General features: G+C 42.6%; 1 protein-coding gene across 1 annotated transcript in view; it reads right to left on the bottom strand.

Moving 5' to 3' along the window:
- loxhd1a (lipoxygenase homology PLAT domains 1a) overlaps positions 1-17,827 on the bottom strand; it is a 37,636-nt gene that overhangs the window by 9,202 nt on the left and 10,607 nt on the right. Inside the window, exons 8-30 of the mRNA XM_039999923.1 lie at positions 16,225-16,475; positions 16,010-16,145; positions 15,752-15,912; positions 15,527-15,613; positions 9,189-9,324; positions 8,920-9,074; positions 8,658-8,818; positions 7,029-7,105; positions 6,751-6,947; positions 6,462-6,654; positions 6,189-6,349; positions 5,765-6,101; positions 5,479-5,630; positions 4,634-4,767; positions 4,233-4,384; positions 4,003-4,107; positions 3,795-3,923; positions 3,528-3,695; positions 3,272-3,453; positions 3,009-3,125; positions 1,050-1,212; positions 644-798; positions 309-518 (exon numbers count right to left, since the gene is read on the bottom strand). Coding sequence (XP_039855857.1) covers positions 309-518; positions 644-798; positions 1,050-1,212; positions 3,009-3,125; positions 3,272-3,453; positions 3,528-3,695; positions 3,795-3,923; positions 4,003-4,107; positions 4,233-4,384; positions 4,634-4,767; positions 5,479-5,630; positions 5,765-6,101; positions 6,189-6,349; positions 6,462-6,654; positions 6,751-6,947; positions 7,029-7,105; positions 8,658-8,818; positions 8,920-9,074; positions 9,189-9,324; positions 15,527-15,613; positions 15,752-15,912; positions 16,010-16,145; positions 16,225-16,475 — 3,719 coding nt within the window. The remainder of the gene's footprint in view (positions 1-308; positions 519-643; positions 799-1,049; positions 1,213-3,008; positions 3,126-3,271; positions 3,454-3,527; positions 3,696-3,794; positions 3,924-4,002; positions 4,108-4,232; positions 4,385-4,633; positions 4,768-5,478; positions 5,631-5,764; positions 6,102-6,188; positions 6,350-6,461; positions 6,655-6,750; positions 6,948-7,028; positions 7,106-8,657; positions 8,819-8,919; positions 9,075-9,188; positions 9,325-15,526; positions 15,614-15,751; positions 15,913-16,009; positions 16,146-16,224; positions 16,476-17,827) is intronic.

Genomic DNA, 17,827 nt, shown 5'->3' with positions numbered 1-17,827 from the left:
ACACAGGTCTGGCTGTGAGCACAGAAACCCCTCCCACTTGCTGTTCTCTGTAATTGAGGGGCTGCCAATGAGAATAAAAGGGAGCTAAAATGGCTTTTATTTGGTCTGTAAATGAACTGAAGGGCAGTTATAATTTTTTTGAGTTCTGACTCATGCAAAGCTATTGTAAAAACATCTAAGAATAAAAATATGGAGCTAGAAGTGACAATATTACGTTAATTGTGCTCGACTAGTGTAAGAAATAGAAGAAATCAGTATATCAAAACCTCTTTCATGCAAGAAGTAGCACTTTAGATTGTTCATGTTACCTTGACATAAAAGTATCTTTGGATGCGTCTATCCTCTCTCTTCTTGGAGAGCCAGCGTTCACATAAGAAAAGGAACACCTCTTCTGTATCAATGTCCAGCACCTCCACCTGATCCAAGTACCAGTCAGGACTCACCATACTGTTATCATGGCGAATTTTTATTTTGAAAATCTGACCGAGGTCTACTGCCTCTATAGTGAACTTATCCACCTGGGAGAAGAGAAACATTCAGGAAATAACATCAATGTTGTGTACTTCTTTTTTGCTCTGTAATCTGGAATATATATATATCTACAGTGTAGGAGACAAGAATTAAAAAGTTCAAGCTTTCTTACAGATCCTCTTTCAAACTTGTTGCTGTTTGTCTCCGACTTGCTCAGTTTTCTCTCCCCGGTGTCCCCCAGGTCCCCGTAAATGGTGAGGAAGACGTTGGCATCAGTGCCGGCTCCATACACGTCACCTGTCATCACGGAAACTTTGTATGTGTGGGCTGTAGTGGGAGACAGTGATCACAGACAGACAGGCAGGGGATTTTGTGTGAGGCTGCTGCCAGGAAATAGATTGAAAATGAAGCAATTTTGCATCGTAGTTTGATGCTGCTGTCATAACAGAGACTTATTTGGGGGTATAAAGGACCAGAAGGGAAAACTGTCTCCAAACTAATGCTCAGAAGGGCAGATAAAAAGACAGGATGACAAATCGTTTTTGTGTTTCTAATAATGCAGCCAGCAGGTAACATACTCTCCAGAGCGTCTTCCACCTCGACTTCAGTCACTTTCAGGCTTCCATCTCTTGAAAGTTTCTCTGTGATGATGTCAGAGGGCACAAGCTCTCTCACCGTTTCTCCATCGTCCTCTGACTTGGCGAGCCACCGTTCACAGGGGAAGATCGCGGTCTCTGAACCCTACAAAGAGACGATTAAATTCTGCGGTTTAATCTGTGTGTTTGTGTCTCGGAGGAGGATCAGCAAACAGAGTATTTAGACTGGCTGAGCAGCAACCCAATATGTTGAATCACAAATGAAATCACAGTGCTGCTTGACCAGCTAAGAAGACAACATCACCACCTGCTGATTAAAAACAGAACTGTTCCGTTATTAGAAGAAGGGAATCAGAGGATGTGCTCCTGAGTGCTGAAATCAATCTTGTGAATGAGGCTTTCGGGTGTGGCAGCCCAAATACAGCCCTAATAGAGTGTCAGTCCTCTGCACGGTGAAATGTAACTCTGGGCATTTGATATACGGCTGCACAGTTTTAAAAACTTGAGTGCTGACATTTAATTTATTTTTTATATTTGCACTCAAAAAGCAAATATGGTTCTTTTTATGTATTTAAATGTTTTAGATTCACAATTTACACACAAAACATGCAACAGTTTCATAAGATATGATCACCTGTACTAGGTTGAAGTACCCATAATATACACTCACTGGCTACTTTATTAGGTACACCTTATTGGACCCCTTTTTTGCCTCCAGAACTCCCTGAAATTTTCATGGCATAGAGTCAGGTGCTGGAAATGTTTCTCAGAGACTTTGGTCAATATAGACATGATAAAATCACACAGTTCCTGCAGATTTGTCAGCTGCATATCCGTGATGCCGAACCCCTAATCCCACCACATCCCAAAGGCCATTTGAGGACATAGGACTCATTGTAATGATCAAGAACACAGTTTTAGATGATATGATGTGTTATCCTTCAAGAAGCAACCATCAGAAGATGGGTAAACTGTGGTCATAAAGGGGCGGACATGGTCAGCAACAATATTCAGGCAGTCTGTGGTGTTGCTCTGTGGTGCTCAGTTGATACTAAGGAGCCCACATAAAATATCTCCAACAACTTTATACCACCATTAGTCTGAACTGTTGGCACAAGGTAGGATGGACCCATGCTTTCATATTTGTTTACCCAAATTCTGACCATATCATCTGAATGTTGTGGGAGAAATTGAGGGTCAGACAAGCCAACATTTTTCTAATGATCTATTGTCCAATAATGGTGAGCCTGTGTGAATTGTAACCTCAGTTTCCTGCTCATAGCTGACAGCAGTGGTTCCCAATTGTGCCTTTAAGGTATGCCTTCTGCATATCTTGGTTGCAACAAGTGGCTTTTTGTATTACTGTTGCCTTCCTAACAGCTGGAAACAGTCTGGCAATTCTCCTCTGACTCCCAGCATCAACAAGACACTTTTGCCAAGTGAATTCACTGCATATTATCTCTTGTCCAGGCCGTCCTCTGTAAACACCAAAAAGGTTAGTGCAGGAAAGCCCCAGTAGATCAACAGTTTCTGAAATATTCACACCAGTATATCTTGCACCAACAACCATGCTACCTTCAGAGTAATTTAAATCACCTTTCTTCCCTATTTTGATGCTCAGTTTGAATTTCAGCAGTTTACAGTCATGTCTGCATCACTAAATACATTTGGTTGCTCAAGTTTACTTTAGCAAACCAGTTGAATAGACAAACCCAACAAAGTGGCCCTGAGTATATCAAGTAGTTCAAATTACCTTCACCTCTTTCTACAGTACAATGCTACTTGCACACTTTCTGTGCTGTCAGCCATCAGTAATATTAATTCACCAATATATTACTGCAATATTCACCAAAGTTTTCTAAACTGCTATTATCAGCTACTATCATATTTTTTACTTAAGCACACCTTTCCCTCTGTTCATGCATCCTCCACAGACAGTACCTTTCCTTTCCTGAGGAGGCGTCTGATTTCCACTCTGTCCAGATGCCAGCCTGGGTTCACCCCACGGTTGTCATGGCCAATACGAATCTTCTCAATTACATCTCCGACATCTTCTAGCTGCACAGACAACAGAACACTTGGATAAACGGACAACTTTCAGAACTGCAGTTCATTGCTGTAAATGCACAAACACGCTCATGACTTTGCTGTTCTAGTCCCCAAAGCAGGATGAATGTATTTATTGCTTTCCTTATTTAACTTACCTCAACAATAAACATGTCCTCAGCTCCTCTCTCAAAGTACATTCTCCTCTCCCTCTTGTTGACACACAGGGACTTCTGCTGGGTGCACACTGCATCTCGGCCGTACAGGATGATGAAGACGTCTGCGTCTGTACCGGCTCCAAACACGTCACTTGTGAAGATTTTGATCTCATAAGGAACGACTATAAAATGGAATAATAACCAATTAAGTTACACTTTTAATACAGTTAGAATATGGTGCACTTTTCTGACTTACATGGTGTGTAAAACTCTGTTTGAAGAGGATTAGGGAAAAGCTCCCTGACGATGGCTCCATCATCCTCTCCTCTGTCCAGCCAGCGGCCGCAGGGGAAGTGTAGTTTCTGTCCCAGAGATGGAGCATCAATCTCCACCCAGTCAAGAAACCAGCCTGCTGACCCTCCCCCTTAAACATTAACAGAAAAGACTGTGATCATTTATGTAGATGTAGTCGGAGTATTTCTGCATTATTCTCGGCACAGGCAGCCAGTCGGTCCTAATGTACCATTGTTGTCGTGTCCAATACACAGCTTTTTCAGGGGTCCGAGGTCCACAGCCTCCACAGTGAACACATCAATCATACCTCGCTCAAACTTGTTCTTATGGGTCTTTGAAGCCTTCAGGTTAATAATTCCTGTGGATACAGAACAGACTAATTATCATTTTAAACACAGAAAGCAGGCAAAAAGCGCAGCAGTCACTTCCAAAGCTACCTGTGTCATCCTTGGTGCCATACAGGATCATAAAGACGTTAGCGTCTGTTCCTCCGTACTTCTTGTCACCAGTTTTTATCCTCACTGTGTATGTTGTTGACATGGCTGCAGGAAGAAGTAACCACATTTAATAATCTCTGTGTTATATTTCTCAGAAAAACTCAGAAAAAGCTCGATATCTGACATCGGTCAGACACTTCTTTCTTCGTACGCAGTAACGTTGCTCTCACCTTTCTGTTCCAAACCAAGGGTAGCTTCAGAGTCATCTTCGTCATCATCATCTCCCTTCTTCATGAACGCCTCATCCACAGGAACAAGCTCTCTGGCAAGCTGTCTGTCATCCTCATCGACAGCCAGCCACCGTTTGCAAGGAAAAAAGTACCTAAAATATATATGCCAGGATACATAATTTTTCCATGTCAAAAAATTTGTTTAAAATATTTCCCACTTCACACCACACAGTGGTGCTCTACCACACACGCAGAGGCTCTGTCTGCTATGTAGGATGGGGATTTTTTGTGAACCCTTTGTGTTTCTGAATTTGTGTCTAGTATGACTCAGCAAAGTGCAAATTTGCTTTCTCCATTAAGGGGTCCGTTAAACATATAAAATCAATGTGCTGGTGACATACGTGGTGTCATCTTTGTTGTCCACAATCTCCACTCTGTCCAAAAACCAGCCGGCGCTGGCCTGGCTGTTGTCATGGCGGATCCTCAGCTTCTTCAGGGTCCCCAGGTCGACTGCAGAGATGTCGAAAACGTCCTCCTACGTCGCCCGCCAACAAGCCCGGTGACAAAGGGTCAAGAAATGCCACAGGTTAGCGGACCATGAGAACCTCATCACTTATTCATCTGATCTTTGTTTAACCCAGAAGGCTACCGAAGCCAAACATTTGTTTGATGAGAGACTTTGCCAGGAAAACAGTATCAATTACAGCAATCCTGACAATGCCAGTGGATTAAACACATCCATGACGGCATTATAAAAACATCAACATGAGATTTAGCATTTTAATAAGGCTGATTTTTAGGCCTTGGTCAGGTCGGGCTGCCTGTTTCCCCCATATACAAAGTCTCTGCAAAGCCAATGCAATATCCTTCATGGACAGACATGGTAGTGATATCCATATTCTCCTTTAACTCTTTGCAAAATGTCAATACATGAGTCAGTGCGATTCAGTTTTATTTATATAACACTAAGTCACAATAACAGTCACCTCAAGGCTCTTTAAATTGTAAGGTAGAGATCCTTTAACAATACAAAGAAAATCCAAACAAACAGATGCTCCCCTGTGAGCAAGCACTTGGCAACAGTGGGAATGAAAAACTCCCTTTTAACAGGAGAAAAACTCCAGCTAAACCAGGCTTAGTGAGCGGGAGTCAATACCACGACTGGTTGGGGGTGAGGGGAGGAAGACAGGAAAAATCAAGAGTTAACAAATTGATTTCCTTCGGATTTTCAGCAAACCGGGTTTACCTGGCCTTTCTCAAATTTGTTTAGGTTGTTGGATTTCTTGAGGTGTCGCTCTCCCGTGTCGCCTGTCTCTCCGTAGATGTTGATGTACACATTGGCATCTGTCCCTGCCCCCCACATCGTCCCAGTGAACACATGTATCTCATAGGAGTTCACTGTCGGAGAAACACAGTAAATCATCAGCGACATTATGAAAATGCACATGAGGGCATTTGCTTGATTTTCAGCCTCACGGGCTTCAGCAGCAGATATCAGTGAGTCAACATGACCACATTCATGCTCTACTTACTCTCCAAGTCTTCATTATCCTCAGTCAGCAGCTCAACCACAATCTCCCTGTCCTCCTCATCCCTGGCTAGCCAGCGGTTACAAGGAAAAATAAATGTCTCCACCACTTCCTGCAGCTCCTCAATTATCTCCACCTCCTCCTCCTCTTCCTTCTTCTTCTTTTTCTTATCTTTCTTCTTGTCCTTTTTGCTCGTCTCTTCTTTCTTCACCTCAACCTGCACCATAGCCATCGTCAGGCGCTTGATGTCCACAGTCTCCAGAAACCATCCGTCTCCAATACCCTTCCCGTTGTGGTACATACGTATCTTATAGATCTTACCAACATCCTGAGCCTCAATCTGGGTTGCGGACATGAAACAAAAGTCAAACCAGCAACTCAAATCTCTGACAGACGTTGACATAACCTAAGCAGTATTAATACAGACCTTAAAGATGTCAGTGGTGTCACGTTCAAAACTGTTGGAGCGACTTTTTAGAGGCAGAACTTCAGTTTTTCCTTCATATCCATAGATCTGACAGAAGACTTTGGCGTTAGTTCCACCTGCACGCACGTCACCTGTGACTACTGTCACTTCATAGTTGATCACTGTTATAGGCAAAAGGATTAAGCATTATGAGAAGCAGTGTATCTCAACCTATCACTTTAAAAATGATTAATTCTGGCTGCGCAAACTGTTTTTTGCTTTTGTGCCATTTACATTGTTCAATGTCCAACGTCTCGCTGGGATAGAGCTCCACCTCCACCTTTCCATCAGCTTCATCTTTACAGAGCCACCTGTGACTTGGGAACATGTACTGCTTTCCGTGAACCGGCACAGAGATCTGCACGCTGTCCAGAAACCACCCGGCCCGCAGTCCCTCGTTGGTGTGACCTATCAGAAGTCGGTTGATCTGCAAGCATCAGAAAGCACACAGGCAAAAAGAAACATAAATAAATGTCTTAATGTCTGTCTTTAATTACATGCAGTACAAGTCTTGCAAACTTACCTTCCCGATGTCAGAGGTTTCGAAGGTAAAGATATCCGTGCGACCTGTCTCAAAGTAGTTCCTGAGATCATTGTCGGAGACTGCTAATATCACCTTGCTAGTATCACCCTTCTCCCCATACAGCTTGACAAACACCTTGGAGTCCGAGCTGGCCCCGTTCACACTGCCTGTCTTGATTGCTATCTGGTAGCTGACATCTGAGGAGTGAAAACAATCGGTTTAAAAAACTGATGTATGCCTACAAAACTGGGCTTTTTAAAATGTTCTTGTGTACTCACTGAAGAGACGCAGGCCGTCTCCCGCTGGAACTAACTCACGGACAATCTGTCCATCATCCTCATTACGGTCCAACCACCTGAAGAAAAACACACATGTAAATGTACCTCAATGGCGTAAAAACAGAATCAGAGGAGCCTTCCTACACACTTAGAAAATCCCTGGAAATGGAAATATTAAAAAGATGACATATTATTTATGTATTCATAACTTCACTGGAAGAATGATGCTATAGGACTGACAGAACCTCTGAAGCCACTGAACAATAAGAAGAGGAAAGAAGAGGAAACAGAAGGAATATGATATTAACTGACTTACATTTTAACGGTTACATTTTCCAGATTAAAATCCCAATCATTAACTTAATAATTACAAAACATTTAAGTGGCCTAACATTATTCATGTAACAATTTCCACACTGAAAGTGGGAATCAATTTTCCCTGACTGGCAAATCAAACAGACAGGAGGAGGTAACACTGCACCTCAGCCTTGTGGTTTTGGCACCACTATTAGAAGCACAGAGCTGGCCACATTCATTTAGTCTCCATTTGTAATGGCACACTCGTCCATCAGCTGCCTAACTATTTACACGCAAGCCACTGGAGAGCTAGTGAAGGTAAGAGCGGTCAATTTACAACACTTAAGAGAGATTTCGAGCTGGTGGGAGGATTTTGTCTGACTGGATTCTGTCTGTGTTGGTTTCAGAAGAAAGTGGACACTACAAAATGTATGCAATTTCTGTATATAAAACATATATAAATATGTATGTAATATACAAAGTAAAAAATTTTACACTTCTTGTGAAAAGATTGACATCCATCCATCCTCTTAGTCAATTCAATGTCGCCGGGGGGGCTGGAACCTATCCCAGCTGACTTTGTCAGAGAGGTAAGGTACACCCTGGATAGGTCGCTAGTCTGTCGCAGAGCTAACACATAGAGACAAACAACCATTCGCACTCACATTCACACCTATGGGCAATTTAGATTGACCAGTTAGCCTAACCCCACTAACTGCATGTCTTTGGACTGTGGGAGGAAGCCGGAGATCCACTGAAGAATCTGAAGATGCTAATTTAACTGGGACTGATCAGGATGAACACAATTAGAAATTAGTATATCTCAGGGTCTCAGGTTGAGTAGTTTGGAGGCAAAGCGAGGAGGCATAGTGGGTATACTGGACATAATGTTGAATACGGAGCGGCCAAGCAGGAGCGAAAGAGGAAAACTACAGAGGAGGTTCAGAGAAGTAGTGAAGAAGGATGTGTAGCGGGTTGATGTACCAGAGGAAGATGGGAGGGATAGGGTGAGTTGGAGGCAGATGGTCCTCTGTGGTGAGCCCTAAAGAGAACAGCCGAAAAGAGAAGATGACTGTATGCTAACTAAAGCTCCAGCCAACGATTGGTTAACTTAACCTAGCATAAAAACAGGAAACAGGAGAAAACTGCTAGGCCACTGTCCAAAGTTCAAATCTGAGGAGTTCTGTTAAGTGATTTTTAATAGTGTCAAGCATCCTGCTGCTTCTAGTGCTTTTAGTTTAAGATTTAGCATATAGTGGCAATGAAATTAATAATCTGCAAAGAAACCATGTCTGTGAGAGCATTTGAGTTATTTGGAAACTATTGTCTTGCCTGTAACAAGGAAATTCAATGGCCATACTCTCTGGCTGGCCTTCCTCCCTGACCATCACCTTATCGAGGTACCAACCGCAGCCTCCACCACGGCCGTCATGACCCACACGGACCCTGCGCACCTGGCCCAAGGATACAGACTCAATGAGAAACTCATCGTGCTGAGGGAAGAGAAAGAGACAGCCATGTAAAGATGCTTGCTGTGCATTTCACACATATTTACTTAATTATTGGGTTCATTCTTGTTTATTAATACACTCACGTTTCCCTTTTCAAATTTGTTAACGTTGTTTTTGCTCATAATCATGAGTCGATCCCCCGTCTCACCTAGGTCACCAATAACATTGAGGAAGACGGTGGCATCGGTGCCACTGCCACTGACATTTCCTGTGCAGATGGTGACTCTGTACTTAATCACTGAAGAAACAAAGAGAGAGTAAAGGAGCTACATTCACTCAAGACATACTGTTTGTAATTGACTGTGAACATGGAGTCTGAACATCTGCAGAGTGTTCTGCAGAGCCCTCTTACAGGGCAGTGGCTCATCAATAAGTACTCCTGTCGCTGGAAGCTCTCTGACAATCTCATTGTCATCCTCGTTGATGTCCAGCCAACGGCCGCATTCAAAAGAATATTTCTCCATGGTTAGCGTCTTGAGCAAGGTGACCTGCAGAAAATCATAATTTGGTTCATAATATTCCTTTCAAACAGGACTGCAGCAATGACAGCATCTAAACTGCTCAAAAAAAGAAAGAAATAAAGGAATGCTTTGAAAACACATCAGATCTCAAAGGGAAACAAAAGTCTTGCTGGATATCTATACTGTAGGGGTGCAACGATACTCGTATCGATATTGAACCGTTCGATACAGTGCTTTCGGTTCGGTACGCATATGTATCGAACAATACAAAATTTGTAATTTATTTTATCAACTTTCCTTCTGATGATGCTGTCTGTGTTGAGCGCTCAGTGAATCTGCGTTCGACTACTCAAATTCAAATTTTATTTGTCACGTACACTGTCATACACAGTACGATATGTAGTGAAATGCTTGCCTAGGCTCCGCCTAGGCTGCACTGTCGAGCGCAGATCCACTGAGCATTCAACACAGACAGCATCGTCAGAAGGAAGAGCGCAGGGCAAGCTAGCAAGACAGAAGTTAAGCTCTCCTTGCAACATGGCAAATTGAACCTCCCCCACCCTCATTCAGATCTGGCATTTGGAATTATTTTGGTTTTCATGTGACATATGACCCTGAAGGTAAGCGCGTCATGGACTAAAGTAAAACAGTATGTTGGATGTGCCACGCAATGCTCAATTACATGGGTGGGAACTAGTGTGTTAGCGCAGTTAGCTCGTTAACGTTAGCTCGTTAACATATAAACTCGTTAGCATCCTAGTGCAAAGACAAGTGGAAGCAGACAAAAACAACAAGCAGGCATGCTACAAACTTTACCCGAGTCATTTAGACAGCCGTTAGCACATGATTCTCCTTATGGGGACCTGATATGTTTAATATTGTGGCGAGCTCAGACAAGGAGGAGACGGAGGTATCGTTTGGTCTTGCTTCCCGTGAGCTAGCCAGGGAGCACAGCCGTTTATTGACATCTGCAGAAGAACACTGCCGCTAGCTAACTGCTCAGCAACAACAACACACAGGGCGCCCTCTGACCCCGGAAGGACACACCGTCGCAGCGAGAAGGCGTCACCCGTCACTATGGCAACATAAACAAAACATAACTGTACAAACAGAACCCCGAACAGCCCCGACCCGCTACATAGCCCCCACCTAAGGGGTCAGTCGTCCCCGACGACCCCATTACCCCACACAAAGTCCTGCAAATGTCCAGGTGCCTTCTTTTGGCGCACCGGCCGGTCACGACCGGCGGGGGAAAAGTCACTCGGGTCAGAACATGGGGTGCCACCATCATCCCACTTCTGACACCAATGTGGCGAGCTCAGACAAGGAGGAGACGGAGGTATCGTTTGGTCTTGCTTCCCGTGAGCTAGCCAGGGAGCACAGCCGTTTATTGACATCTGCAGAAGAACACTGCCGCTAGCTAACTGCTCAGCGCGGCAACCGCACAGCAACAACAACAACGACACACAGGGCGCCCTCTGACCCCGGAAGGACACACCGTCGCAGCGAGAGGGCGTCACCCGTCACTATGGCAACATAAACAAAACATAACTGTACAAACAGAACCCCGAACAGCCCTGACCCGCTACAATATGCTGCTGAGAATATAGCCCAGAAGAAGCGTATAGTATAGCTTTTACTTTGGAAAGAGCCATTTCTCTGTAATAAACTCTCTTTTCCAAAGATGAGTGATTCCTCAATCAGATACAGGTGTTACCGTGCCAGATCCGCGGCCCCGAACCGTAGTAAGGAAACCTCTGGCAGTTACTTGAAGGTTCCGTAACTGACTCGTAGCCGGCAACAGCTTACTATACAGGTAAACTCCGCTAGCAAAAAGATCGAAGGAGGCGTAGGAAACTGCTTCACCGAACTTTATTTCTTCTCTAAGGCACGAACACCGCGTACAGTGGGCTGAAACAGTTTACTCACAGCGAGCATCGCCGACACAACTCTGGCTGTCGAGGGAGTTATTATATTCCTTTTATTTATTTTCTTTTCGTCTCTTCTGTAGCTAGCCGTTACTTTTTCCCCTTCTCCGCTCTCTCTCTCTCTTCACACACACACACCAGGCAGTCCCGCTACACACATCCCAAATACATTTCCCATCAGGCTTCATCCTTAAAGGGCCATGCCTGTAACAGGGCTTGCAAAATCGCTAGCCCGACGTCCCGGAGCTAGCGATTTTTCCAGTCGGGCTACCAAAATCTATCTCTGCCCTGCCCGTCGGGCTATTGTAGGAAGAAAAAATATATGTCAATGCTTTTGCATTCTTTCGGAAATGTAGCTGGGTAATTATGTCATTGGCATCGATGAGCCACTGTCAATATGTGACATATTGAAATCGCGTTTGAATTTGCGCTTGTTTTTTGCTTTCACTTTGCAAATGTCCAGGTGCCTACTTTTGGCGCACCAGCCGGTCATGACTGGCGGGGGAAAAGTCACTCGGGTCAGAACATGGGGTGCCACCATCATCCCACTTCTGACACCAATGTGGCGAGCTCAGACAAGGAGGAGACGGAGGTATCGTTTGGTCTTGCTTCCCGTGAGCTAGCCAGGGAGCACAGCCGTTTATTGACATCTGCAGAAGAACACTGCCGCTAGCTAACTGCTCAGCGCGGCAACCGCACAGCAACAACAACAACGACACACAGGGCGCCCTCTGACCCCGGAAGGACACACCGTCGCAGCGAGAGGGCGTCACCCGTCACTATGGCAACATAAACAAAACATAACTGTACAAACAGAACCCCGAACAGCCCTGACCCGCTACAATATGCTGCTGAGAACATAGCCCAGAAGAAGCATATAGTATAGCTTTTATTTTGGAAAGAGCCATTTCTCTGTAATAAACTCTCTTTTCCAAAGACGAGTGATTCCTCAATCAGATAACAGGGCTCGCCCGGGGCTAGCGATTTTTCCAGTCGGGCTACCAAAATCTATCTCTGCCCTGCCTGTCAGGCTATTGTAGGAAGGAAAAATATATGTCAATGCTTCTGCATTCTTTCAGAAATGTAGCTGGGTAATTATGTCATTGGCATCGGTGAGCCACTGTCAATATGTGACATATTGAAATCGCGTTTGAATTTGCGCTTGTTTTTTGCTTTCACTTTGCAATCGCGTGAACTGTGTATAGAGAGCGACAGTACTGAGTGGTGAGTGATGATAATTTGCGCACCAATTCCTCTGACATCGTCTTATCAATCGTTAGCTTACTATGCAAACATGACAAGTGAAATCTCCCGCAGCAAGCTTAAACATATGAGAGGTTGATCGCGCAGAGAATCGCTGACCGTTATGTGTGTGTGTGTAAAAGCAGCAGGATTTATATTTCAGTTCTGCTGAGCCAAATAAGACAGGTCAGGGTGAAGAAGTGACAGCCAAAGAAAAGTTTACCACAAAACAGAAAAGTTATGACAAATCAGACTATAAGGCAAAAAGAAAGTGCAGCTTTATGGTTTCATGGACAAAAGAACTTCTGTGGCTGCAATATGATGAGCTATATAACCAGGGCTGCACATAAGTGGTCCGCAGGTGCGCATTCGCTGTCAAAAAAAAAACAAAAAAAAACCGCGCACAAGATATGAAGTTGCAACGCGTGTTTGCATACATAAGATTTTCTGGAGGAGGACAGACATTTGTTTAAAACTCTTAAAGATGTCGAAGAAGCTCCTTTAAGCAATTACTTTGGTGTTCCTCCACCTCCAAAGAAATGTCAGAAGGAGTCCGAACCACAAAAGAAGCACGTATTCTCGGAAAAGTGGTTGCAGGAGGTGAGCTGGCTTCAAACAAATGATGAACGCACAGAGATGTGGTGCGGAATGTGCCGTGAAAATCCCACTCTAGCGGACAAAAACAGTGCTTTTTATATGGACGCAAACGCGCGTTGCAACTTCTTATCTGGTGCGCGTCTTTTATTTTGACAGCGAATGCGCACATGCGGACCACTTATGTGCACCCGTGTAAATAACATAATGTTCTGCCGGGTGTGTTGTTGGTTTTCTCTCGATTTCTGAGTCGACAAGCGCCTTTGTTACTGGGACCAGTCATTTTAAGAAAGGCCCCCATTAGAACCCATGAGAAATGCAAGAAATGCATTATTGCTCAGTCTGCAATATCTTTCCCAGAACAAACACCAATTGCAAATAACATACTAAAAATAAACCTGAAAAATCTGTTTAGAACAGCGTACTATGTTGCAAAGAGTGAACTACCACTGGCAAAATTTAGCAGTCTTTGCAAACTTCAAAAAGCAAATGGCCTAGATCTTGGTTCCACTTGTCTCTTACCCGTGACTTCAGCGGAAATTTCTTTTTTTTATTTTTTTTATTTTTTATTTATTACTTTGATTTTTATTAGGTTATGTTAACATTGTGGACATACAATAAAGAAAATAACAAACAAACATACATATAAACAAACATAGAGTCTGGAGTTTACATATCTTTTTCCATTCATCACGTTGCAGAAAAAAAGAAAACCTATTATGTTATTTCATTTGTGTCACTTCTGAATGTTTTCCACTTCCTCCATAGTCTGTCGTATTTACCTCCCATCAGTTTAATGTTGAGTGTTATTTTTTCCATCTCTGAGATATCCTCTACAATACTGATCCAATCCCGCTGGGTGGGAGGATCTGGGTGTAACCACTTCTTTGTAATTGCTTTTTTTGTTGCGGCCAGAATTATTTTGACTAAATACACGTCCTCTTTTTGTATGTGTTCTTTTATGTTTCCTAGATACATCACTTGGCAGGTATTTGGGAATGTATAACTCAAAATATTATCCATATTCATTTTTAAGTCTTCCCAATACTTTTTAATTTTAATGCACTTCCAGAATACATGAGAATGATCCGCTTCTATTTCTCCACACAATCTCCAACAATTTTGTAAACTTGAGGTCAGTTTGCTTTTTATTTTAGGTGTAATGAAAAAACGTGTCAAATTTTTCCAACAAAATTCCCTCCACAACGGCGAATTAGTTGTACTGTGTTGCAATTCACACATATTGAGCCATTCTTTCTCTGTTATTTTTATGGTCAGTTCAACTTCCCATTTCTTTTTAATATAAAGTGTTGAATCCAGACTGATTCATGTCCTACACAGTTCTTACAAGTTCATAGAAATTTCTGTTCAATTAGAACCAAGTACTTGAGTTGATGATTGTAATTTTTATACAATGTTGTAATTTGTTTTTCAACAATTTTTTGATTAATGTTTTGTTTCCTTTACAATATTATACTTTAATGTATAATATTGTAAAGGAAACAAAACAGGAAACAAAACATCAATCAAAAAATTGCTCTCTTTTTTTATTCGGGCTACTTACATTTATTTTGGGCTACCAAAAACTGAAGAGTCCCTGCCCGAAGGGCTACCAGGGATTTTGAAATTTTGAGAGCCCTGAGATATATTTATTTTTTTAAATTACTTTTGTTTCAGCAACATTAAATTTAAAAACTGTACTTTTGAGTTAAAATATATATTTATAATTTTAATAAATGACAAATTAAAAAGGCATGAACATTTTTTTTGTATCGAAAAAATATCGAACCGTGACACCAAAGTATCGAACCGAACCGAACCGTGAATTTTGTGTATCGTTGCACCCCTACTATACTGATATGGCCCTGTCCAGCTCTTCTAGAGTCCCTGTCTCTTCCTTGCTCTTGAGGCTGTGCTGGGAGACACAGCAAACCTTCTCCCAATGGCATGCATTGATGTGCCATCCTGGATGAGATGGACGCCTTGTGCAACCTCTGTAGGATCCAGGTATGACCTCATGCTAACAGCAGTGACACTGAACCTAGCCAATGCAAAATTAGTGAAAAAACAGCCAGAAAAGATGAGGAGGAAAAATGTCAACCTCTCCAACTGTTAATTTCATTAACACCAAAACAGTTGAAGCTGATGAGATCGGCTTCAAGGTACATTGTTTACTATTTCAACACATAATAGCATGCTAGCATTTGTCAGATAAAGTTGAAGATATAAAGTTAAAGCAATCTTTAAGGTTTCACTTAATAGTTGTCAAAGCACGGGAATCAACAAAGTCCAAAGGCAAACATTCCCAAACAATTGCTGAGATAGTTCACACCGGAGCGAAGTGTTGAACTGGTCCAAAGACTTCAACATCCACAGTACAAGTAACACTTGCTCAGTGCCAGATTCATTGCTCAAAGGTGACCCTGTACAACAGACTTAACAGCTTATACTGACAATTTTTTCACCTTTCCTAAATGCCAACCAGCGAATGGATGTCTCTTCTCGTGCCAGATCCGCAGTTTCAGCAGTCTCCCAATGTCTGGCATTTCAATCTACAATTATCCCCAAATGTAAAATAAGAATGGGTAGTTTAGGAAAAAAGTTTCTTTGACAGACTTTATGATTATTATGCTAAATGAACAATAGATGAAGCTGTTTTATTCACCTTATCAGGTGAACTCAAGACTTACCATGAATTTATCAACCTGGCCTTGTTCAAAACTGTCCGAGTTGTTTTCTAGTTTCATTTCATCAGACTTGCCCTTCTCTCCATAGATCTGCAGAAATACCTGGGCATCTGTCCCTGCCCCTTTTACATCTGAGGTCCAAATCCACAGCGACCATGGGTACTCTAAATGGAAACAGAGTAAGTGTGACACTAAAGTACATATAGAAGATTTATGTTTTGATGTTTTATTCACTGAGTAAAGCAGAATGAAGACACCCACTCATCTGTTTTTTCTGCCTGAGAGAGACCATCTCATACAGCTCCCTCTCAATCAGCCCATCTCCCTCATCCTCATCCAGCCACATCCCACACGGAAACGTCTGCTCTATCCCCGTGAACGGACAGTATATAACCACCTGGATGAGAAATGGTTGATGGATGTATGACACTTTGAGAAGTGATCTGTTCATACTTAAGAAAAAAGAAAAAAAATACCTTTTCACAGTACCATCCAGCACCAACTGCGCCATTGTCGTGCCCGATGGTGACCCTGCTGAGTGGGCTCATCAGTTCACAGATCTCCACATTGAAGATGTCGATGAGACCGCGCTCAAAAGCCCCGCCTTCAAGGAAGACTTTGCCGCTGTTTTTTATGCCCTTAGCTCCATGCATCACCATGTGGATCTTAGAGTTGGTCCCCGCACCCCTCACGTTTCCAGTCATCACTTGGACATTGTACACAATTCCTAAGGAGCGACAGGAAAATGCACGACACATTTTTGGTGTTAACACTGAAATCAACATTGGCATCATCATCATCCACACCAGTAGTCTCTTCTAGCTCCTGATGTCCTCTTGACTCATTTAGTAGCTAAATGCTCCACTACATTGACTAAGCACCCAGTGTCACACCTGAGAAAATAATGTGCAGTACATTTTTTAGAGCTATAAACTCTATTGAAAAAGGCAGGTGAAACTGGTATATTTTACTGTTCATATAGGTCCACCACTAACAGTGTTCCCTTTAAAAGTTTCTCAGGAGTTTATGGTTTGTTTGTTTTTTTCTTTATTCCTACAGTGGCATCAAACAGTAAGGTGAGTCAACTCTAAGGGTTCAGGACATAATGAAAACAATCTGGTCTTTAGCAAGTCTTAAATTTAGGCCAGCACAATCAAATGATCAACCAAACATGGCATATTACACAGTGTCATTACTTATTTTTTAAGGGGAAAAAAGCCAAAATGCAGTCCACCCTTAGTGCTTCGATTAGGATTAGGAGGGTGATGAAATGCACTTGATTTATTGAACATTAGCTATTGTGATCACGTCTATAAAAGCAGAGGTTTAGTCAGTGTGCTGGTCAGGAACAGTGAGGGGTGTGTTAACACAAAGCCAAGGAGGAAAGACATTAGCAACGATCTTAAAGAATCAGTTGTTGCTGTTTAGCTGGGTATTTATGAATAATTTAAAGCTTATCATTCGACAGTGGGAAAGATTATTCACAAATAGAAAGACAGTTGCCAGGTGGAAATTACGGTAAAAATCCCCTCTTGGTAAGACTGCTGTGCTCAGAGAAACAGCAGAAACCCAAGAGCTACATCACAGACTCTGCAGACCTCAGTTAGCATGTTAAATATTTAAGACTAAACAAGTATTGTTTGTTTGAAGAGGCTGTCAGGAGAAAGTATTTTCTCTCTAAAAAGAACATGACAGCATAGCTAAGGTTTACAAAGTAGCATCTGAACAAACCACAAAACCTCTGGTACAATGTTCTCTCGAGACCAAAGTGAAGCTGTTTGGCCTTAATGCACAGAGGCACGTTTGGCAAAAACCAAACACAGCAGATCAGCGCAAATGCCTCCTACCAACTGCCAAACACGGTGGTGGAAGGTTCATGATTTGTTTTTGCAGCTACAGGACCTGAACACTTTGTACTCATGGACTTGATTGCAAACTCATCTATACACCAAAGAATCCTATAGTCTCATGTGAAGCCATCTGTCTAAGAGCTAAAGCCTGGCTGAAACTGTGTCATGCAATAAGGGAAAGATTCCAAGCAGAACAGCAAATGTAAAACAGAATAGCTAAAAAGAAAAA

This window comes from Simochromis diagramma, unplaced genomic scaffold (genome assembly GCF_900408965.1).
Source record: "Simochromis diagramma unplaced genomic scaffold, fSimDia1.1 OVJJ01000596.1, whole genome shotgun sequence".
NCBI classification, from domain to species: domain Eukaryota; kingdom Metazoa; phylum Chordata; class Actinopteri; order Cichliformes; family Cichlidae; genus Simochromis; species Simochromis diagramma.
The sequence above is the reverse complement of the archived record's forward strand: the minus strand, read 5'-3'. Positions and strand labels throughout refer to the sequence as shown.